A 22,153-nucleotide genomic window follows, 5' to 3' on the forward strand; every position below is an offset into this window, starting at 1 on the left:
GGGAGGTGTTTGTCACTGGCCGGCGTGGTGACGTCACGAGAGCAGCGACACCGCCCCGGCTTCCTACGTCCGCGTCCTCTGGGGCGGGGCCGCGGTCCTGGGTCCCGCACCTAGGACTGCACGGTGGCCGGAGCAGGACTTAGCGGCCGGCTGTGGAAATAAACCCAGGGAGACGAATGAGTAATAATGAAAAAGCTTTACTAGTGTTTTAACCGCGTACAAAACACTGTAGGAATAAGAGAAGGGCCCGTCAACAAAATGCAGTGGCTGCGGAGCTTCCAGGCAGGGGTGGGGAACAGTCCGGGCGCCCGCCCTGGGCGCATCTCCGTCTCCTGGGGGTAAGAGGCTCCGAGCGTCCCCCTTAGGCCTAGTTGGGTGCGGGTCAGCCCTGCCCAAGGCCCCAGTGAGGGGAGCCGAGGCCAGGAAGGGGCAAGTTTTGTGTGTTTGGGAGGGGGTGTCTCCTCCCGGCCTCTGCGTCTTCTCCCTGGGGCGTCAGTCTGGTTAGGCTCTGGTTACCCAGCCGCTTTGCCTCCCAGAACAATAGAAAAATCACGCTCGATGTTGGGAAGAGTAGCAAGGAAAGGTCCTGGCAAGTACACCCTGGGTGACAAACAGGGCTATGAGAGTTTCCAGGTGGTTTCTCGAGCAGCTTCAGTTTACCGGAGCCCAGCCAGGAGGGAGAATTTTAGCACAGGAAACGGAATCCCGTGTCCAAACTTCTAGAATACCCAGGACTGAGAACCAAAGCAACAAACTTTACCCAGGGAGCCACGCTGCCTACCCACCTCTTCTTTAACCCCTCACTTGGCAGCTCCAGGAGTTGGCTGCTGAAGACAGAGTACAGGAGGGCATTTCGTTGACATAAAAAAGCTACAAGCCCCTTCTGGGGCAAGGTCCAGCACCATCTGTTAACAGGGGACCCGGGGAGAAAGGATGGGACCCCAACACTCTGAGCAGAGTAAATCTCTCTTCACTGGCCGAAGACCCTCTGCCTCAAAGGGCCCTACCCAAACTGCTGAGTGAGGATCCCCAATCTTCCCACCCCTCTCAGGAAGAGCTGGGTCCCAGAAACTCCTGTGACACAATAAATCCACTTTCTCTGACAGTGTCAGAGCCTCAAGCCAATACTGCAGCCTACCTCGGATTTAAATGCACACGAGACTCCCCAGGTTGGAAATTATGGCTCCAGAGCCTGGTGTATAGGTCAAAGGTAGGGCAAGCCTGTGACACTCTCAGGTGACATTTCCCACTTCCTTCATTTCATTAACATCCCCTGGGAGGGGCCAGTCAAGCCAGTGCAGTCAGGAGATTGGGGTCTTGCTCTGTGGCGTCTAAGTCTCCTTTCCTCTCTGGACCTCAGGAAATAAAGAGGATGGAAGGAATGGTCCCTCAGTCCCTTCCAGACACACGGGTGGATCTGGAATCTGGAGAATGCCTAAATAGCAGGAAGGAGAGAACCCGTGTCCCCTCCCAAAACACAACATTGGAAATGGGTAAACATTTAACTCCTGAAAAAGAACTGGCCCTGGTTTCCTGACTCAAAGGGTCCAGACTTAGGGCTTATCCTGTTCCTCACATTTTGGCTGGCTCCTCTGGGCCCGCTGCTGCCAACACTGCCGCAGCTCCATGATCTCCTGGCCATACCAGTCATGGAGGGTAGAGAAGCAGGAGGTCTCAGGGGACACAGGGCTCTGCCCCCTGCCTAGGAGGAGGCTGGCAGGGCCCTGCAGCTCCCACTCAGCCAACCCCCGCCCTGAAGACCTGCTGCCCCCTTCTTCAACCAAGCCCACGGGGCTGCTGTCCTTGGAGAGGGAGTGGCCATTCTCCAGGCCCACAGATTGGTGGTTAGGAGCCTGGGGCTTACAGCGGCCGGCAACAGACTTCCAGGATGAGCGGCGTTGCAAAGCCAGGCTCTGGCGTGCGTCCTGCAACTGGCTCTCCAACTCACGTACCACCAGGCGCATGTAGCCAAAGCTTGCCCGAGACAGCGCCTTCACCCAGGCCTCCTGGGCCGCCGGCCCTTCTGCAGCCAGCAGGTGTGGGCGCACTCCAGGAGCATCAAAGCAGATGGCAAAGGCAAACTCCTCAGGCACAGGAGCCTCAGCCAGCTCCACTGTGCAGCCTTCCAGCACCACCAGGCTCAGCGGGGCCCGGCCCTCACGACTCTCAAAGGAGAACAGCAGGTTGCCCTTGAGGACAAACCAGCATCTTCGGCCAGTGCCACTAGGGGTCGATGGGGTCCCTGGGCCCCCCCAGGTGCGCAGGAAGCCCGTGTGGTCTGCTGGGGAGTCGCTGAGTGCATAGTGGGCTACACTCCTCTCGTTCAGCTTCATGGCTCCCACAGGAACTGTGAGGCGAGAGAGATGGCAGCGAATCAGAGAGGGAGGTGGTTCTGTGCCCCACTGGGGAAGAGCACTGGCTCCAGAGGCGACCTGGACACCAGCCCTGGGGCTCCTACTCGCTTGCTGTGTCCGTAAGGCCCCTAAAGTCTCCTGATAAGTGGGCTTGTCTTTCCTTCCTTTTCTCTCAAAGGGATGTTGTGAAGATCATGCAAAAAAAAAAAAAAAAACTGGACATTGGCGGACTTGGAGAAAAGAATAACAAGATTGCATCAGACAGGAGGCATGGCAGGACCTGGGCAGGGCTTTCTAAAATCCAAACAAACAGGCGTCAGCTGAGCTGAAATGGACCCCAGACCCATCAAAACCACTGTGCTTAAACTATTCCCTGATCTGGGGTCCTCTCAACTCCAACTCTGAGGCCAAGCTTCCAGGGTTTCCATGACCCTCCTGGGCCTCTACTGGCCTCTTATTTGCATATAGCAGTTGAATCTCAGTGACCTAAAGGCAGAAGCTGAGGCACAAAATATAACTTTAAAGAGTTTACTTGAGTGAGAGTAAGGACAGAACAAACTTCTAAGTTGTCGTGGGGTGTGATGCATTGGGCCTTTCCTACAAGCAGGTTTTTATAGGCAGAAGGGGGCAAGGATGACAAAGTTGTTTGGCATGAATTCTCCTTGGTTTATAGAAATAACATTGATTGGCGGGGCGCGGTGGCTCACATCTGTAATCCCAGCACTTTGGGAGGCCAAGGTGGGGGTGGATCACCTGAGCTCAGGAGTTCAAGACCAGCCTGGCCAACATGGTGAAACCCCATCTCTAAATACAAAAATTAGCCGGGCACGGTGGCGGATGCCTGTAATCCCACCTGCTCGGGAGGCTGAGGCAGGAGAATTGTTTGATCACAGGAGGCAGAGGTTGCAGTGAGCTGAGATTGTGCCATTGCATTCCAGCCTGGGTGACAAGAGAGAAACTCCATCTCAAAAAAAAAAAAAAGAAATAATATTGATTAGTGATTGGCTATACATTGTTGAACTATAGGGTAAGAACTGGAGGGTGTCCAGGGTACAACATTTTATGGCTACCTGGTGTCGCTCTAGAGCCACATAGCAAGTGGCTTCAAGAGGTAATTCTTGATCCTTTTGTAGTTCATGAGTGTGATGATTGGGTGTTCACGTGCATGTGTGAGCCATGCCACCCTCGAACCTTGTTACCATGTGGGCACATTACTGACCTGACATGAAGAAAAGAAAATAAAAAAGAAAAAGAGATAATTCTTCAGCTCAAGGGAGGAGTAAGACTTGACAGCTGTTGCATTTCAGTATGTCTGGGCCTGATTATTTAAAGGGGCTCCAGTTCCTCAGATAAAACATTAGTTTTCTCTCTCAATCTGCAGCCTTCAGGGCCAGATGGGGACCTGCTCTGTAAACAAGAGTGTAGCATAAACCCAGGTACAGCTGAGAAGATCTAACCGCAACCATTGAATGTGGGTGCCCCCAGGATCATGAACGACACTTAGTCCAACTGTCCTTACTCATGGAAAACCAAGGCCCAGCGCGGGGAGGGGAATTTGCCCAAGGTTACATGACAGATGGGAGCTTCGTCTCCCAAATCCCTCACACTGTACCACTTACCGGCAGGGCTCACTGGGGGAGGGCAGGGACCTCTTGTCTGGCCACACAGCTCAGCCCTTGGACCACCTGGTTCCCAGGGAGCCTGCAAAACAATTCTCAAGCCCAGTCAGCTTATCCCAAAGAATGAGAACTCCTACTCCACCTTCGAGGCCTAATGAAACCACAGCCTCCACCAGGAAGCCTTCCGTGACCCCTGAGAATCCCCCCACCCATCTACCCAGCCAGGAACCCCTGAGCAGCTTAAGGGGCTGGGTCCCCTTTTCTTGACCTTTACTCTTCAGACCCCAGCTCCCTGCCTGAGGCTAGGTCAGAGCTACACGTGCCCTCATGGTTCCTAGCTTTTCCCTTCTAGCACCTCCCACTCAGTTTCTTTGTGGCTTTAACTGAAGTCACCTAATCTGGGAGGCCCTGCATGATCACCATATCATCTAAGGTGGCCCTGACCACAAAGGTGGTCTGACCTAAGATCATCTGACCAGTAGACCCCCCATTTCTGGTTTCCTTCATCTCACGACGATGTCATTTGTGTTTACAGCACTGTTCCCAGCCCCAGAATGTCTAGGGTGGGGCTCGGCTAAGTTCCCAGGAGAACCCCAATATCCAGCACTGTGCAGGGCTCAGATAGGCCCTCAGGAGGGATCTGTTGAATTAATGGGAATACATCAGTGGACAAATCAAAGTCTCCCGCCCTCCTGGAGCCTACAGTCCCACAGGGAGAAACACACTGTAGGCAAACAAAATAAATGCTAATAAATTAATGAAAGAATAATTAGTGAAATAAGAGATACCAAAAAGACCGGTAATGCTAAGGGTTATGGAGAAATACAAGTCAGGCCCCTGGATGGGGAGAGAGGCCATTCCAGTAGGGGTGGCCCAGGAAGCGGGAGGAGGAGATCACAGATATTTGCCAGAGGAGTGGCCTTACTGGGGGTCCTGGGCCCAGCACTGGGGCACACGGAGGGGGTGGGCAGCCCGTGAGGCCATGCCCCCTCCCCTCTCCCGCGTCCGGGGAAGGGCGCTTCCTCCTCTCCACCAGCAGGGGGGCCAGGCCGCCCGCACACCCGGCCTCCCGCCTGCCCCGTCGTCTTCCTGGATTCTTTTGTTGGAGGAGAGGCGAGCTGGGGGTGCGGGACCGCAGTGCCAGTGGCCACTGCGGGGAGCACCAACTCGGCTATCGCCCTAAACAGGGGTCATCTCGGTCAGGGTCTCCCTGGCTACCGCCTCGGTTTCCCCGTCCTCGTGTCGGGGCTGTTACCCACCACGTCCCCACGGCCACGCCTTCCCTGGGGCCACTTCCTCCCGGAGCCCGCCGGGTCCACTCTTACCTCCCGCCGCCGATCGCACCGATGCCCAAGAGGGCGATCTTGGCTCGAGACCCCTCGCCTCCGCCTGGGCTGCAACGTGGCGGCGGGAGCTGGGAGACCCCGCCCGGGAGGCTTGAGTTACCGCCCCTCCCCGCCCAGTATTCAACCGGCCCGGGATCTCCGAGGCGGCCTCGGGATCTGCGAGGGCGGGAAACTGAGGCCCGAGAGGGCGTTGAACTGCCCGAGCCACAGAACTGGTCGGTGCGGGCGGCCTCGAACCCAGAGGTCCCCCTCAGATGGTCCGCGGGCCTCGGTCCTTGCCCACCGTCCGGAAAACTCAGTCCATCTCTTCGTCTCTGGTCCCCCTCTCCCTGCTAGGCCTACTTCCCCGGCAGAGCCAAACCAGGGACGTCTCACTCTGGGCACCTCCTAGGGGTGGGCTCATACACAGCCCGCGAGGGCCGGTCAAGCTTTTTGGGCCGGTCAAGCTTTTCTGGCCACCCACTGGCCCACCGGGGTCGGCTGATTTCTGCCTCTGGAAATTACCCATTTCTGCTTCCCTGGCCTGAAGCCCACCGGCAGCCCCCAGGCTCTGCCCTAGTGGGTCCAGGAGGCGGCCTGCGGTGAAGATCTCGGGAATGCACAACCAAACCCAAGAGACTGGAGCTTCTGGAAGGCCCTGGAAGCCGGAGGTGTCCTCAAACATCTGCCCATGAACTTGGCTCCCACCTCAGAGCCTTTGCCCTTACAGTTCCTGCAGCCTAGAATGGCCTTCCTTCCCACCCCCAGCCGCAGCTCCACTCCTCAGGACGCCTCTGGAGGCAGATTTGAGTCTCTGCTCAGAGGTCCCCTCTGGGACCATTGTAAAGCAACCTGCCCTGCAGTCTATCCCATCCCTAGGGTGTTATTTCCATCAGAGCACTCACTGCTAGAGTAAACTCTCCTATGCTCAGGCTTTTATTTTCTTGTTTATTGCCTGTCTCCCCTACTAAATTTTGTTCAGTTAATACTATATAATAATAATAAATGTGTTAGAAGGTAATAAGTGGCACGGAAAAAACAGAGGAGGATAAGGGAGACGGGAAATTGTGGGAGTAGGGAGGTTGCAATTACAAATAGAGTGGTCAGGGTAGGCCTCACTGAGAAAGTAACATTGGACAAGTACTTGAAGGAAATGAGGGAGCCAGTCATGCCAATTCCAGGCAGACGGAACAGTCAGCGCAGTGGCCCTCAGGCCTGTTGTGTAAGAAGGCCAGTGAGGCTGGGAGGCCTGGGGAGGGGGTGGCAAACAGTAGGAGGTGGGGGTGGAAGGGGTGGGATGGGGCTCTGTAAATCTGGGAGGGCTGTTAGTCTAGACAGGGCTGTGAGGAGGGACCTGAGAGATTTCAAGGCGTACTCTCGCTGCTGTGGCGAGAATCAATGTCAGTGGAAGCTGGAGACCAGTGAGGAGCCTGCTGCCACTATCCAGGCGAGAGGTCACAAGGGCGGTGAGAGCAGGGAGGGAGAGGCAGCCAGATTTACAATGGCTTTTGAAGGTAGAGAACACAGGATTTGCTGAGGAGTTGGATGTAGGGAGTGAGGGAAAGAGCAGGAAGGACTGCACAGTTTTGGCTTGAGCACCTAGGAGAGTTGTCATTATCTGAGATGTGGAAAGTGGCCGGTGCTTGGTCTGGGTTATGTTTGAGATGCCCAGTGGTCATCTGAGTGAAGGTGCTGTTAGGGGTCAGAAAGCGATGCCTAAAAATATGACACTTGGGCGTGCTGAGTACTTTGAACCAAAGGACACTGGAAGAGCCTCAGAAGCCAAGTCTCTCTGTGACCTTCTCCTGCCCCCCTTCTTTCTCCCATTTTTCTCCTGCAAGGCAGGCCATAGAAACTGAAATTCCTCCTCCTTAAGGTGAGTTACAGAAACTACAAATATTGGCCGGGCGCAGTGGCTCATACCTGTCATCCTAGCACTTTGGGAGGCCGAGGCGGGCGGATCACAAGGTCAAGAGATCGAGACCATCCTGGCCAACATGGTGAAACCCCGTCATTACTAAAAATAGAAAAATTACCTGGGCATGGTGGCGTGCGCCTGTAGTCCCAACTACTCAGGAGGCTGAGGCAGGAGAATCACTTGAGCCCGGGAGGTGGAGGTTGCAGTGAGCAGAGATCATGCCACTGCCCTCCAGCCTGGTGACAGAGGGAGACTGTCTCAAAAAAAAAGAAAAAAGAAAAAAGAAAAAAAAAAAAAGAAACTACGAATATTACTGGAAACATCCCCCACCTTTCTGTGTCAGGCCTGGCCATAAAGAAATTCTCTGACCTACCTTGTCTGATACTAGGCCATAAGACACTCATTCCAGAAGGGGTCCTGCCCTCTTCCCAGCAGGAGGGAATGCCACACAGAGAGAACAAGAAGAATCTGAACAGACAGACATTACTGGGTTTCCACACTCAGCTATTAACATCAAATCATTCCCTTTTGTCTAATTGCGTTTATACAATTGTCCATTCCTTATTCCTTTTTTCTGTTGCCCAGGTTGGAGTACAGTGACATAATCACAGCTCACTACAACCTCAACCTCCTGGACTCAAGCAATCCTCCTACCTCAGCCTCTCAAGTAGCTGGAACCACAGGCACCTGCCCGGTTTTTTAATTTTTTTGTAGAGACGGGGTCTCACTATGTTGGACACAGTCTGTCCTTAAATGTCTGGCCTCAAGCGATCCTCTTGCCTCAGCCTTCCAAACTGCTGGGATTGCAGGCATGAGCCAGCAGACCCGGCCAGGGGTGTCCATTCTTCATCAGAGACATAAAAATAAAGTTTTCCCTGAGTATTTGTGTCTTCATTCCTGAAGGCTCCCAAGTCACATAAAACATTGCGTAAATCAATCTGTTATGCTTTTCTCTTGCTAACCTATATTTTGTTTATAGAAGTGTCCGCTGTGACCTTTGGGATGAGTAAGGAAAAAGATCTTTCTGCCCCTACAATGCCCAGAACAAAGCATTTGGCAGCTAGCAGTTTCTCAATAAATTCTTGATGAATGAATGAAGAAGGAAGTAGCCGAGCCTGTGCGAGCAGTCCCTAAGCGTCAGGCGGGGAAGGGGAGCCGGCTGCCTTTGCTGGAGCTGCGACCGCCTGCTTTGCTGCCTCCCACGCATCCTCCTCGTAGAGACGATTAATACCAGACTTCCATTTTCCCAGCGGCTCACTAGGGGGGACCTTGCTTCAGAGCAGTCTTTCATTTCCTCTAATCAAAGCCCTCAGCAGGTATTCACTGCACGGCCGCTTACTGAGCGCCCGCGGTGAGGCTGGCACGATCTTCGCCCTCGTGGTCCCCACAGAGGTGGAAGCCTCGCGGGGTCCGGGCCACGAAGGAAAGCCCCAAGCCGGCTCTGCCAACGCCAGCCTCGCTAGCACGCAGGGCGGGACCCCAGTGGGGAAGGGCTTGGGGAGGCTGGGAAGCTGGGCCCGTATGGGCGGGGCACAGCGTTGCTAGGGGGGTTCTGATAGGTTGCGCGGAGGGTTGCCTTCGTGAGGCCCCGCCCTCACTGGAACGCTTCAGGCTTATCAGGTTACCGGAATCGAGTCAGAAGGGGCCGCGGGTCTGAGCGCTTCGGTAAGATAAGTGCGGCGGGAGGGGGCTCTGCGGTTTTGGGGGGCCCAGGGCGGGAACCCGGACCCGGCTGGGAGTCCGGAGCCTGGCCGCAGCCCTGCCCCTCCGCTCTTTCTGGGCGACCTTAAGGCGGTCGCTGCCTTTTTCTGAGCCATGACCGGGCCGAAGGCGGCCCGTAGGCGCTCAGGACTCCCAGCACTGCAGAGGGTGTAAGGTCTGACATCCAACACACATTGTTCAGTATTTCTGAAGGAAGAACTCAAGCTCCGGGAAGTGAGGCTGGGGATTGGGCGGGCAACTTGGGGACCGAGTGTAGGATCCACGTCCAAGGTTGAGGGCGGCCGAACTAGCCAGGCAGCCGTGACCCCAGTGCTTTTCTGACGTTTCTTAGCTTCCAGAGCCCAATACATACAGCTGATACACGCAGACCAGATCTGGTCAGGTTCTCGGAAGCTGAGTGCAGAGCAATGCTGTTGAAGACAGGTACCTACACCGGCTGGGGTGGCTTGGGAGGTAGGGGTGAGTGCTAGAGTGCTACAAGGAGGGCTTTGACTGGCGCTTCTTCCCTAATGTGGGTATGTGGGGAGACAGGTTCCCTCTCTCTTTTACTTAGAGCTGGGCAGGAAGGGAGGAGATGCTTCCCCATACAGGAATCATTTCTCCTTTAAAGGGGCCCTTCCTTTCTCACTTCCTCTCCCTCAAGTACAGAGGCCCTATCTGATGTGATATCAACATGTGCGGAGAACCGCCTGTACAGTCCCTACAGTAACGCCATATTACAGATAAGGAAACTGAGGCCCGAGGAGGAAAGGGCTCACTTAGGTGAGCTGATTGGGTGCCCGTCCTGGCTGGCTTACTTCTTTAAGCCTCTCTGAAGCCTCTTGAGGGTCTGTGGTAGACAGCAAAGTGCCCTGGACTGGGGCTCAGGAGTCCTGGAGTCTGGCTAATGGCCCCGACTTAAGGATTTTTCAACTTTACTGTGGAGTGAAAGCGACACACATTCAGTAGAAACCACAGTACCTATACAACCATTGTGTTTCAGTATTCAGTAAATTGCATGAAATATTCAACAATTTATTATAAAATAGGCTTTGTGTTAGATGATTTTGCCCAGCTGTAGGCTAATGTGCGTTGTCGCACCTTTTTTTTTTTTTTTTTTTTTTTGAGATGGAGTCTCACTCTGTCACTCAGGCTGGAGTGGAGTGGAGTGGCGCAATCTCGGCTCACTGCAACCTCCACCTCCCAGGTTCAAGCAAGTCTCCTGCTCAGCCTCCTGAGTAGCTGGGACTACAGACACTCGCCACCTCACCCCGGTATTTTTTTTGTAATTTTAGTAGAGATGGGGTTTCACCATGTTGCCCAAGCTGGTCTTGAACTCCTGACTTAATGGTGATCCGCCCACCTTGGCCTCCCAAAGTGCTGGAATTACAGGCGTGAGCCACCGTGCCTGGCCTGTCGGCATTTTTAAGGTAGGCTAGGCTCAGCTATGATGTTTGGCAGGTTAGGTGTATTAAGTACATTTTTGACATAATATTTTGTTATTTTGAGATGGGGTCTCGCTCTGTCACAGTCCAGGCTAGCATTCAGTGGCACGATCTCAGCTCATTGCAGCCTCCGCCTCTGGGGTTCAAGTGATCCTCTTGCCTCAGCCTCCCAGGTACAGCACACGCCACCACGCCTAAGTTTTTGAATTTTTAGTAGAGACAAGGTTTCACCATGTTGGCCTGACCTCAAGTGATCCACTCGCCTCGGCCTTCCAGAGTGTTGGGAATGCAGGTGTGAGCCACTGCACCTGGCTGATGTGATATTTTCAACTTACACTGGGTTTACGAGAACATAGTTCCATGGTAGGCCTAGGAGCATATGTACTGTTAAGTTCTGTATATGGGATGGGAGGAGCTGATAGGGGTTATGGGAAGGACATAACTTCAGGTGTTAGTTTTGCTAATTCAAGCACTGCTGTGGTGACGGCCAGACCTCAAGCCACTGCCTGGCCCAGGCACCATCCTCCCACTTACTGCTTTGCAAGAGCCAGCCATTGCAGGAAGAGCCAATTCTACCCTAAACCTAGAAGTCTAGTTTCCCTTATATATAGGCAGGCAGCCTCTGTAGGGCTGAGCAACATACAGATGGGATGGGATGAGGGCTGGAGCTGTGGGGGCAACTGACAGTCACCATCCCCTCCTCCCTTGCCCCCTAGTGCTCTTGCTGGGGCATGTGGCCCAGGTGCTGATGCTGGACAATGGGCTCCTGCAGACACCACCCATGGGCTGGCTGGCCTGGGAACGCTTCCGCTGCAACATTAACTGTGATGAGGACCCAAAGAACTGCATCAGGTGAGTAAGGTCCACACCCACCTGATGAGCCTTGCCCAGGGCCCTGTAGAGTTCGGGGCAGGAAGTGGAGGGTCCAGTAGAAAAGAAGACAAGGTCAGAGTTCTTCATCCCAGAGACTGCAGCCAGAAGTCACTTGGACTGTCTGACACCTAGCCCCGTGACCTGCCTGGGGCCTCTGTAGGGACTGTCAGGCCCCAACCTGGTCACGAGGCAGAGACCTTACATGAACCCAGCCCCTGAGATAACTGTTAGAAGGTCAGGCCAGGCCCTCGTACTTCCCCTGACCCAGTCCTGCCTTTTGGCCTGGGGCCAGCCACTCCTTTCAAGCCACCTTATGGCTCATGGCACAATCCCTGGTGGTCATTTACAGTGATACCTGGCTTAGGGCTCAGCAAGGTCATGGTTTTTATAGCCCAGATTCAATCAGAGCTGAGGCAGGGTGTGGGTGAGGGCCGGGCTGGGTCCCTGAGCTACCCCATCCCTCCGCCCCTCACTAGTGAAAGGCTCTTCATGGAGATGGCTGACCGGATGGCACAGGATGGATGGCGGGACATGGGCTACACATACCTCAACATTGATGACTGCTGGATCGGTGGGCGCGATGCCAGTGGCCGCCTGATGCCAGATCCCAAGCGCTTCCCTCATGGCATTCCCTTCCTGGCTGACTATGTGAGCCTGACCCCTGCCCTGCCCTTGGCCTCAGGGCTAGACCACTCCTTTCACCCTACCTTGCTCAGGGCTCATTTACATGATTGAGATCTCACAGTCTAGCAGGGGGAAACAGAAAAATGAACACCAACTTTGAGCCCACTGTAGTGAGAGCCAGAAAGGGCATCTCACGCAGTCTGGGATTCCAGGAAGGTCCCCTGGAGGAGGCAGTTCTTGAGCTGAGCCCAGAGAGATGGCATTGGAGGCGGAGAGGATGGCAGGAGCAAAAGCCTAGGGGCAAGAAACAGCCGCTGGGAAGTGTGTGTTGGGGAAGAGGTGGGCCATCATGGGCAGAGGCCAGGCCAGCATGCTGGGATCACCTCCTTTGGTCAGTGGGAGTCACTGGAGGTTTAATGGAACCGGGTCAGATGTGCCTTGAGGAGGCTCTCTGAGGGTCCTGCTTGAGCCCACTGTGTCCTCAAACCCCCACAGGTTCACTCCCTGGGCCTGAAGTTGGGCATCTACGCCGACATGGGCAACTTCACCTGCATGGGTTACCCAGGCACCACACTGGACAAGGTGGTCCAGGATGCTCAGACCTTCGCCGAGTGGAAGGTAGACATGCTCAAGCTGGATGGCTGCTTCTCTACCGCCGAGGAGCGGGCCCAAGGTAAGTTACGCAGCTGGCTGGGGCACACAGGCAGATGGGGAGGGTGACCCTGGAGACGCACCCAGCGCCCTCCTGGCTGAGCTTCCCAATTCCCCCCACCCAGCGGTTAGGGGGATTGTGGCTCCCAGGCTCCCTAAATATGGGTGGCAGCATAGCCCACCCCAGAAGCATCTGAGGCTCTGGGCATGTGGGAAGGCACCTACTCTTTGGAGCTTGTGTCTTCATATCTGTTGGGAAAAGGTCTGGGCTAAGGCCCCAGACTGCCTCCTGCCCCTCCTCAGGACTGAAACAGATTGGGCTTTCTCTAGGGTACCCCAAGATGGCTGCTGCCCTGAATGCCACAGGCCGCCCCATCGCCTTCTCCTGCAGCTGGCCAGCCTACGAAGGTGGCCTCCCGCCAAAAGTAAGCCATTCTGCGCCCTGCCTGATGGCGCTTCCCACACCCAGGCCTCCTTGCCTTCTGAGTGCCAGGCTTCAGGGATGGGGCCTTCCAGAGCCAGGGCTGCTCTCACCACAGGTGCCCATATGGTGATTTGTAGGTGTCTAGAGACCGGCGTAAGTACCCCAAAAGAGCGGATGGGCTCAGCCAGCCCAGAGAGGTGTGTGTGTTGGAGGGAGGGGCAGGCCTTAGAGAAGAGGCCCTTGTGAAGTGGGCTGAAGGAGTTGAGATCAGAGGCAGGAGAGCCATCTATGCTGGCACACAGCGCCCAGGATCCCAGGAGGTGCCCATTAGACAAGGAGACCCAGAAGGCTGGGGAGGTCGGGCAGGTGGGGCTGAGCCTCGGAGTGGCCTGTGGGCTCATGAGGGGTCCCTCAGCATGTCTGACACCAAAAAGGGTGGGCTCAGGCCTGTGGAGCTGAGAAGACAGCAGACAGCGGTTTCTCACGAGACAACATGGGGGTGGGTGGGTGTCAGGGAGGGTTGTTTGTGGGTGCACCAGCCTGGGCCCACACCCTGGGCTTGACCCAAGCTGGCATGAGAGGGCAGGGTAGGCTCCTGGCACCAGCATGCACAGAGGGGAGACCCCAGTAGCCCCAGAGCAGGGCCACCCTCTGAGGCCCTCCTCATCCTAAGCCAGCCGGTGGGTCCTGTTCTCTTCCCCCGTTCCCACTCTGTGTCTCCTGCTGAGCCTCCCCAACTCCTGTGTGGGTCTCTGGGCTGCAGCATGTGGTTCTGGTGCTGGACTCTGCCTTCCCCTCGACATCCAGGTGAACTACAGTCTGCTGGCGGACATCTGCAACCTCTGGCGTAACTATGCTGACATCCAGGACTCCTGGCAGAGCGTGCTCTACATCCTGAATTGGTTCGTGAAGCATCAGGACATACTGCAGCCAGTGGCCGGCCCTGGGCACTGGAATGACCCCGACATGGTACCAGGATGGAGGGGGATGTCCCTAGGCCCACCATCTGTGACGACCCTGTTCCCCACTGCCCTGTGCTCTTTTCCTCCCTGGAGGCTCACTGCCGGGTTCTAGGTCAGCACTTCTGAAATTTGTCCCTGAACTAGTTGCTTTAGACTTGACCTAGAAGCTGGTTTCCAGGGCCCCATCCCCAACATTTTTTTTTTTTTTTTTTTTTTTTTTTTGAGACGGAGTTTCGCTGTCTCCCAGGCTGGAGTGCAGTGGCTGGATTTCGGCTCACTGCAAGCTCCACCTCCCAGGTTCACGCCATTCTCCTGCCTCAGCCTCTCGAGTAGCTGAGACTAGACACCCGCCACTATGTCCGGCTAATTTTTTGTATTTTTTAGTAGAGACGAGGTTTCACTCTGTTAGCCAGGATGGTCTCGATCTCCTGACCTCATGATCCGCCCACCTTGGCCTCCCAAAGTGCTGGGATTACAGGTTGAGCCACTGCTCCCGGCCCCATCCCCCACATTTTGCATCAGAATGTTTAGGGGAAGAACCTGGGAATGCCCACTGTTAACCATCTCCCCAGGCAATTCTGATGTTTCTGAAAGCTCAAGAACTTGGGTCTGTAATGATCCTGGAATAAGATGTTATTGCTGTGCAGGTTGAAGATCACGACCTTGCTATTCTTAGTGCCTGGATTGCCCTCCCCCGTCTGCCTCTGATCCTTTTGTCAATGCCCTGCCTCGTCCTCCACAGGCACGACTGGCCCTCACAGTCCTGCTTCTAGCCCTTCCGTTTTATCTCAGTCATTGCCCTGTGACATTTTGTTGTTGTGGCAATTTATAGCTTTATAATTATGTTAGTCAACAAGCATTTACTACCTGATTGATCCTATGATTATAAGAATTACAAGTGCTAAGCCAGGTGGAGGGAGCAACCTGGAGGAGCAGGAACTGGCCTGCTGTGGAGTCCCAGCTCTAGCTCTGCCAGTTTACCTTGGGCAAGTAACTTAATTTGTTCTGTGCCTCAGTTTTGTCAATTGGAAAATAAGAATAGTAGCTACCTTATAGGGTTGTTTTGAGCGTTAAAATAACTGAAATGCTTGGCACAGTGATGGGCACATACACAGTGCTTAAATTGTTGTCACTAAGCCTGTAACTTGTGTCCTGACTATGGACTGCTTGCTCTGGGGTCAGGAGTCCCCTTGGTCCATTCAGCTGTGGCTAGGGCAGGTGGGTGTGGCCAGTGGTAGGTGCAGGGACTTTGTCCAGTTGTTTCCTACCACTGTCACCCTGGAACATTTATTGACTTTACCTAGTTTATAAGCTTTTTGACAACAGGAGCCCATTTGATCATCTGAACAAACCGCAATGTAGCCAGGGCATATTACCACCCCCATCATCCCCGCGGGGTTTTTGTTTTTTATTTATTTTTTGAGATGGAGTCTTGCTCTGTTGCCCAGGCTGGAGTGCAATGGCGCGATCTCTGCTCACTGCAACCTCCGCCTCCCAGCTTCAAGAGATTGTCCTGCCTCAGCCTCCCGAGTAGCTGGGACTACAGGCGCCTGCCACCATGCCCGGCTAATTTTTTTTTTTTTTTTTTGTATGTTTTTAGTAGAGACGGGGTTTCACCATGTTGGCCAGACTGGTCTCGAACTCCTGACCTCATGATCCACCTGCCTCAGCCTCCCAAAGTGCTGGGATTACAGGTGTGAGCCATCACACCCGGCCTATTTATTTATTTAGAGACAGAGTTGTACTCTTGTTGCCCAGGCTGGAGTGCAATGGCATGATCTTATCTCACCACAACCTCCGCCTCCCGGGTTCAAGTGATTCTCCTGCCTCAGCCTCCCAAGTAGCTGGGATTACAGGCATGCACCACCACGCCTGGCTAATTTTGTATTTTTGGTAGAGACGGGGTTTCTCCATGTTGGTCAAGCTGGTCTCAAACTCTTGACCTCAGGTGATCTGCCCTCCTTGGCCTTCCAAAGTGCTGGGATTACAGGCGTGAGCCACCACACCTGGCCTTTTGTTTTTTGAGTCAGAGTCTCACTCTGTTGCCCAGGCTGGAGTGCAGTGGCACAATCTCAGCTCACTGCAACCTCTGCCTTCTGGTTCAAGTGAATCTTGTGCTTGAACAAGTAGCTGGGATTACAGGTGTACACCACCATGACTGGGTAATTTTTATATTTTCAGTAGAGACGAGGTTTTGCTATGCTGGCCAGGATGGTCTCTAACTTCTGGGCTCAAGTGATTCACCTGCCTCAGCCTCCCAAAGTACTAGGATTACAAGCATGTGACACCTCACCTGGCCATCTGCCCACCTCCCTACCACCAACTCCATGTTCTTGATGGAAAATAAAAGCTGATGCTCAGATGGAAAGTAACTTAACTCCCCCAAGGCCACAGCGCTGGGGAATGGTGTTTGCTGAACCAGGCCTCCTCCACATGTAGCCATCTTTCCCTAATCCCTAATTGCTCTTCCTCGGCTACAAGTTTGGGGATGGTCCCTGTGTCTACCTCCTTGAGGAGATCAGAGCTGACTACTCCTCTTCTCTGCCCCCAGCTGCTCATTGGGAACTTTGGTCTCAGCTTAGAGCAATCCCGGGCCCAGATGGCCCTGTGGACGGTGCTGGCAGCCCCCCTCTTGATGTCCACAGACCTACGTACCATCTCCGCCCAGAACATGGACATTCTGCAGAATCCACTCATGATCAAAATCAACCAGGATCCCTTAGGCATCCAGGGACGCAGGATTCACAAGGTACTGGGGTGTGGAGGGAAGGAAGGGGAGGGCTGAGGAACTGGGCTCTCCTGAGAGAAAGGCTGCCCGCCTCCCTGGGGGCAACACCTGGGGAGGTACAGGAGTTGCCCAGTCCCCAACCAGGGCTCACCCTTCTGGTTGCTTATGATTGTTGAGGACTGTGCTAGGAGCTGCTCCAACTGTCCTCCTCTTGCTGGGTGAGAGCAGGGCTGAGCAGGACAGCTGAAGGGAGTCGGGGATGAGAGGCATCAGCCATGTAAGTGCACACAGGAAGGGTGAGGCACAGGGCTTCTATACACCTGTGATGGCCTGCGGAGAACTTGGGCTTCCCTCCAGAGCAGGAGGAGCTGGTTTGTTTTTGAGACAGGGTCTCACTCTGTGACCCAGGCTGGAGTGCAGTGGCACAATTTCGGCTCACTGCCATCTCCACCTCCCGGTTCAAGCAATTCTTATGCCTCAGCCTCCTGAGTAGCTGGTACTACAGGCGCCTGCCACCACGCCCAGCTAATTTTTGTATTTTTAGTAGAGACACCATGTCAGACTGGTTTCGAACTCCTGGCCTCAGGTGATCCACCTGCGTTAGCCTCCCAAAGTGCTGGGATTACAGGCATGAGCCACTGCACCCGGCCAGGAGAAGCTGTTACAGTCAAGGAATACAACGACTACTAGTGGCTATTTATTGAGTACCTACTATGTGCTGGGAGTTTTAGATACCTTTTCTCAGCAAGGTAGGCATCTTGCCATTTTACAAATGAGAAAACTGAAACTTCAAGAGTCTGAGTAACTATATCTCAAGGCTACACAGTTGGTACAAACAAGACTGGACTTCAGTGTCACCTCAAAGCCTTTGCTTTTTTTTTTTTTTTTTTTTTTTTTTGAGATGGCGTCTCACTCTGTAGCCCAGGCTGGAGTACAGTGGCGCCATCTCAGCTCACTGCAACCTCTGGCTCCCAGGTTCAAGCAATTCTCCTGCCTCAGCCTCCCAGGTAGCTGGGATTACAGGTGTGCACCACCAAGCCCGGCTAATTTTTTTTTTTTTTTGTATTTTTTTCAGTAGAGACAGGGTTTCACCATGTTGGCTGGCTAGTCTCAAACTCCCGACCTCAGGTGATCCACTGGCCTTGGCCTCACAAAGTAATGGGATTACAGGAAGCGTGAGCCACTGTGCCCGGCCACCTTTGCTCTTTACCAAATCCTGGACTCTGGTAAAAAGAAACCTACAGAACTACAGAAGGCACCCATAGAACTGGTGATGCCCAGAGGAAGTAACAATTCCCTGCCAGAGGGACTGATGGTGGAGCTGGGCCTGGAGAACCTTCTGGAGGATGGCAGTTCACATCCAGCTCCACTCTCCACCCTCCTGAAACAGAGATCACTGTTCCCACTGGACAGAACCCTCTAGGCCAGCACTGGCAGCTGTTTGGGGCCGGCACTCACGTGCTGTACTGTCGTTGCTTCCCCGTTTCTGCGTTTATCCCTCCCATTGTCCTATGAGCTTCTGGGGCAGGGCCTCATGCAGCATTTGTCTCAGTGTGCTAGCATACGGGTCGGGCTCAGAGTAGGTGTTGATGAGTATCTGCTGAGTCAGGGAAGGCAGGCAGGTAGGGTTAGATAAGCTGGGGTGCTAGAGGCCTGTGGCATCCTCCCTAAGCCTGTGTGATATGGAGCTGTGAATTGGGGTACCCAGAACTCAGGGAGGGCCAGGGAGGCAATGGTAGGTCCTGTCTAAGCAAGGGACCCCAGCCAGTAGCCATCTTCTGTGCCCAGGAAAAATCTCTTATCGAAGTGTACATGCGGCCTCTGTCCAACAAGGCCAGTGCCTTAGTCTTCTTCAGCTGCAGGACCGATATGCCTTATCACTACCACTCCTCCCTTGGCCAGCTGAACTTCACCGGGTCTGTGACATACGAGGTGAGCACCCGGCTGCCTGCAGCCATCCGCCTGGGCTTCAGATTTCCGTGGGAGGGTATTGTGGGGGGTGGTTGTTCACATATGGCCTCCCCTGAGCCGTGGGCTTAGGGCCTCTGGCAGGTACCCATGGGGAGTTGCAGGCACTGAGAGCTGCAGCCACTGCCGTGCTCTGCACCAGTGTTTTCAACCTATGCAAACAGAACTACTGCATATAAATATGAATCCCATTAGCCTCTAGGGCTGTACTCCTCCCTCCCAAGGGTCAGCCCTTGCTGGCACATTCCTCACAGTTTTCCAGGGGCTGGGGCTTTCTCCACTGCCTGTGCTTGGGCATCTGTTGGATCTGCTGGTGGAGAAGTGATGGGGATTCAGGGCTCCCACTTCTGTAGGGCATACTGGAAGCCCGGCACAGACAGGCCAAAGTCCAGGAAGAAGGCTTCTATATCCTCTAGGGGGGGTCTCTGTGCAGCCATTCTCATGGTGGCATTGGTGATGTCCCTCCCCACTGCAGGCCCAGGACGTCTACTCAGGTGACATCATCAGTGGCCTCCGAGTTGAAACCAACTTCACAGTGATCATCAACCCTTCGGGGGTAGTGATGTGGTACCTGTATCCCATCAAGAACCTGGAGATGTCCCAGCAGTGAGGAGCTGGGACATATGACAGGCTGTGATGGCACCACTGAGCCTAGACCATGGAGCCTTGGCATGCCCAGGGCAAGTGGGCAGGTTCTCTGCTCCCCAGGCCTGCTTGGTGACTGACCCCATCATACCCAAAGTGCAATCTCAGGGCCAGGTTCTATGCCCTGCCCAAGCGTAAACCTTCTTGGAAACTTTTGGGGCAATCTTCCTGTGGCCTTCCTGGCCTCTACTTCGTGTGCACAGCCCCACAGACGTTGCTGAGCAACTCGCCAGCCTCCCAAGCCCCATGCCCATCAGGACTCTAGCCTCTGACCTTGCTGCTGACTCTGAAATCAGGATTTGGAATTTTTCAAATTAGGAGTAGAGAGATCTGACCTCTTGTGAGGAATGCCCATGAATCGTGTGATTGGCTTTTCTACCCATAGAGGGCCTTGCAGGCTGATACCACCTGGGAGTGAGGGTCACAAAGGAGACCTTGGCACCTTCAGGTCACCAATAAACCTGTTCTTTAATCAAGTAGTTGTAATACGGACCTGGGGTACCTTTAGTTACCTACACGGTAACTACACGGGGTGGCACTACACGGGGTGCTGGATTCAAATCTCACCTCTATGGAAGATGTTTGGCATCTTCTGGCCCCTCCTTTTCCAAAGTGACCTGAAGATTGTACTTCCAAGAGATGCCAGACTTGCCTCACACCCAGGAGCTGCCCCTGTTGTGCCTGGTATGCTGGCAGTGGTGATGGTGACCTCCTTTGCAGCCAGGTTGTCACAACACAATGAGGCCAAGTAGCAATGCTCTCAGGTCCTGCAGCTTGTGCTCTGCCCAGCAGTGCCCCTGGTCCAGCACTTCAGCCTGCTCTTCTCTCTGGTGGCTCCACCCCCACCCCTACTTCTTTCCCTTTATTATTTCTCTCCCAACCTGGCTGCAAAGGAGGTTCATATTCCCCAGATGTGTCCACAAACCTGTCCAGGAGTTGTGTCTTAAAATTGATTTCCTGTTCCTCTTCCTTAGGACAGGGGTGACAGTCAAAGCAAAGGAATGATGAGTTCTTGCCTATCTTGCTTTGGTCCTTATTTCCCAAGCCTTCCTCTTTTAGCCAAGGCTACAGGGCATTTGTCTTCCCTGGTGGCTCTCTCCCCTTTGGAGAGAGCAGGTGGCAGAGCAAGCTAGCTAGGTCCTCCTTGGGCTTTGAATGTGGGAGCACCCAGTGCCCCAGGCCTTGCACTGTCCTGCCCAAGGAGTATTTCCTGGGTGGATCTCCCATACTCCTCAGGGTTCTGAGGTCCTTGTATTTAGGGTATGGTGTAAAAACTTACATGTGCACATTTTGTTACATCACTTAAGATTACTGGAGCTTCACTGGTTAAATATAGGGTCACCAGAGAAAGTTCCTTTCCCCAGTTGATATCTTGAGGCTGTTGAGAAACTTAGGACAGAAGCCTACCTCATCCCAGGCCTCTGTCCTTAAAGGCCTGCCCCTCTGTGCATAGCTCTGGCTTTGGGTCTTGTTCATAGTGCTGTTCAAGCATAATGGAATAGTCTCAGGTGGGGACACCTCTTGCCAGCTCCAGGAAGGCTTTCCCACCAGTCTGGGATGTGGTGGGAAATAAGTTGAGACCAGGGACTTGGGAGTTGGGTCAGAGTTGAGCCTGGACTTAACCAATTAATTCCCTTGCCTTTCAGCCCAAGATAGCTACATGTCTTTACTTGCTGTGTAAGTTATCCTTTTGTCCTGGGGGTGCCTGATTGATCCTGTCTCTTCACCCTTCATTCTTTCAACAAACATGCCATCTATCTCCCAGGACATTTATTCCCTTCTATTCAAGGCCAGTTAGGAATGCAATTATTTTTTCTCAGTTCAATACAGACTTGTTTGGACCCAAGGTACCCTTTCTCTTTTTAAAAACTTTTTATCATGAAAACTTTCAAATACAAAAATAAAATGGTAGAGTGAACCTCCATGTATCCAGCATCCAGCTCCAGTAACCATCAACTTGTACCATTATTTCATCTCTCTTCCTACACATGCTCTTCAGATGTGTGAGCTAGAGTATCTGAAAGGAAATTTCAGAAAACCCTAAAAACCACTATGTCTCTAACAGATAAGGGCTTTAAAAATACATATATGGGCTAGGGGTGGTGGCTCATGCCTGTAATCCCAGCACTTTGGGAGGCCAAGGTGGGTGGATCACAAGGTCAGGAGATCGAGACCATCCTGGCTAGCACGGTGAAACCCCGTCTCTACTAAAAATACAAAAAATTAGCCAGGTGTGGTGGCGGGCGCCTGTAGTCTCAGCTACTTGGGAGGCTGAGGCAGAAGAATGGCGTGATCCTGGGAGGCGGAGCTTGCAGTGAGCCAAGATAGTACCACTGCACTCCAGGCTGGGTGACAGAGCCAGACTCCATCTCAAAAAAAAAAAAAAAATATATATATATATATATATATATATACACACACACACACACACACACACACACACACACACACATATAACGTTAATACAATTTTCCTATCCAACAAAACATAATTTTAAAATAATCTAATAACCAGTCTATGTTCAGTTTTTGGCAGTTGTCTCAAAAATCTCTCTCTATAGTTTGTCTGAATCAAGATCCAGTAAAATGGTATAGCACGAACCACTGAAAGTTTGCCCCCTTCATAAAAGCATTGAAAAACCTGCCACATACTATCAAAATCAACTTTCACAGAACTCTGGAAATTAGCCAAAAGCTTGCAACCCAGAAAACTTCAACTAAAAAAAAAAACACAATTGAATTCCAGTAGAAACAGCAAGCTATGTGGTATTTTACCTTATTACCAGATTTTAAATCAGCTATTTTAAACATGTTCAAAGAGCCAAAGGAAGCCAGGTCTAAAGAAATAAAGGAAAAAGAATAAGAATGATGTCCAAACAGAATAACAAAAAAAGAGATAAAATATAGTGGGGAAGAA

General features: G+C 53.2%; 2 protein-coding genes and 1 non-coding gene across 12 annotated transcripts; 2 read left to right on the plus strand and 1 right to left on the minus strand.

The window, feature by feature from the left end:
• Positions 1-181: 181 nt before the first annotated feature.
• Positions 182-8,681, minus strand: PHETA2 (PH domain containing endocytic trafficking adaptor 2). 10 transcript variants are annotated; one of them, XM_073006662.1, is made up of 6 exons: positions 7,871-8,681; positions 7,335-7,452; positions 3,974-4,055; positions 3,425-3,573; positions 3,208-3,318; positions 182-2,347 (listed from the first exon to the last, which is right to left on the minus strand). In XM_073006662.1, exon 6 carries the CDS (start codon positions 2,331-2,333, stop codon positions 1,554-1,556), a length of 780 nt encoding a protein of 259 aa, XP_072862763.1. In that variant the 5' UTR covers positions 2,334-2,347; positions 3,208-3,318; positions 3,425-3,573; positions 3,974-4,055; positions 7,335-7,452; positions 7,871-8,681; the 3' UTR covers positions 182-1,553. The 10 variants fall into 10 exon arrangements, with proteins under 10 accessions (XP_072862763.1, XP_072862762.1, XP_072862761.1 ...); XM_073006661.1 differs by having other exon boundaries at positions 7,590-8,681; XM_073006660.1 differs by having other exon boundaries at positions 7,335-7,469; positions 7,590-8,681.
• Positions 3,476-3,579, plus strand: LOC119627456 (small nucleolar RNA U13). The gene has a single exon (XR_005243648.1). It is a non-coding gene; the product is annotated as a small nucleolar RNA U13 (small nucleolar RNA).
• An 82-nt stretch (positions 8,682-8,763) lies between the features above and the next one.
• Positions 8,764-21,155, plus strand: NAGA (alpha-N-acetylgalactosaminidase). Its single transcript, XM_007975945.3, has 10 exons — positions 8,764-8,881; positions 9,270-9,361; positions 11,079-11,214; positions 11,712-11,883; positions 12,355-12,532; positions 12,841-12,935; positions 13,742-13,903; positions 16,448-16,645; positions 18,413-18,556; positions 19,068-21,155. The coding sequence occupies exons 2-10, from the start codon at positions 9,346-9,348 to the stop codon at positions 19,200-19,202; spliced, it is 1,236 nt and encodes a 411-aa protein (XP_007974136.3). The 5' UTR covers positions 8,764-8,881; positions 9,270-9,345; the 3' UTR covers positions 19,203-21,155.
• Positions 21,156-22,153: the final 998 nt, after the last annotated feature.

This window comes from Chlorocebus sabaeus, chromosome 19, assembly GCF_047675955.1.
Source record: "Chlorocebus sabaeus isolate Y175 chromosome 19, mChlSab1.0.hap1, whole genome shotgun sequence".
In the NCBI taxonomy this organism is placed as follows: domain Eukaryota; kingdom Metazoa; phylum Chordata; class Mammalia; order Primates; family Cercopithecidae; genus Chlorocebus; species Chlorocebus sabaeus.

Coding starts and splice junctions, on each gene's coding strand:
- PHETA2 (XM_073006663.1), bottom strand. CDS start 2,333: ATGAAGCTGAACGAGAGGAGTGTAGCCCACTATGCACTCAGCGACTCC.
- NAGA (XM_007975945.3), top strand. Junction 12,936..13,741: donor AAGGTGGCCTCCCGCCAAAA/GTAAGCCATTCT, acceptor CTCGACATCCAG/GTGAACTACAGTCTGCTGGC. Junction 16,646..18,412: donor AGGGACGCAGGATTCACAAG/GTACTGGGGTGT, acceptor TTCTGTGCCCAG/GAAAAATCTCTTATCGAAGT.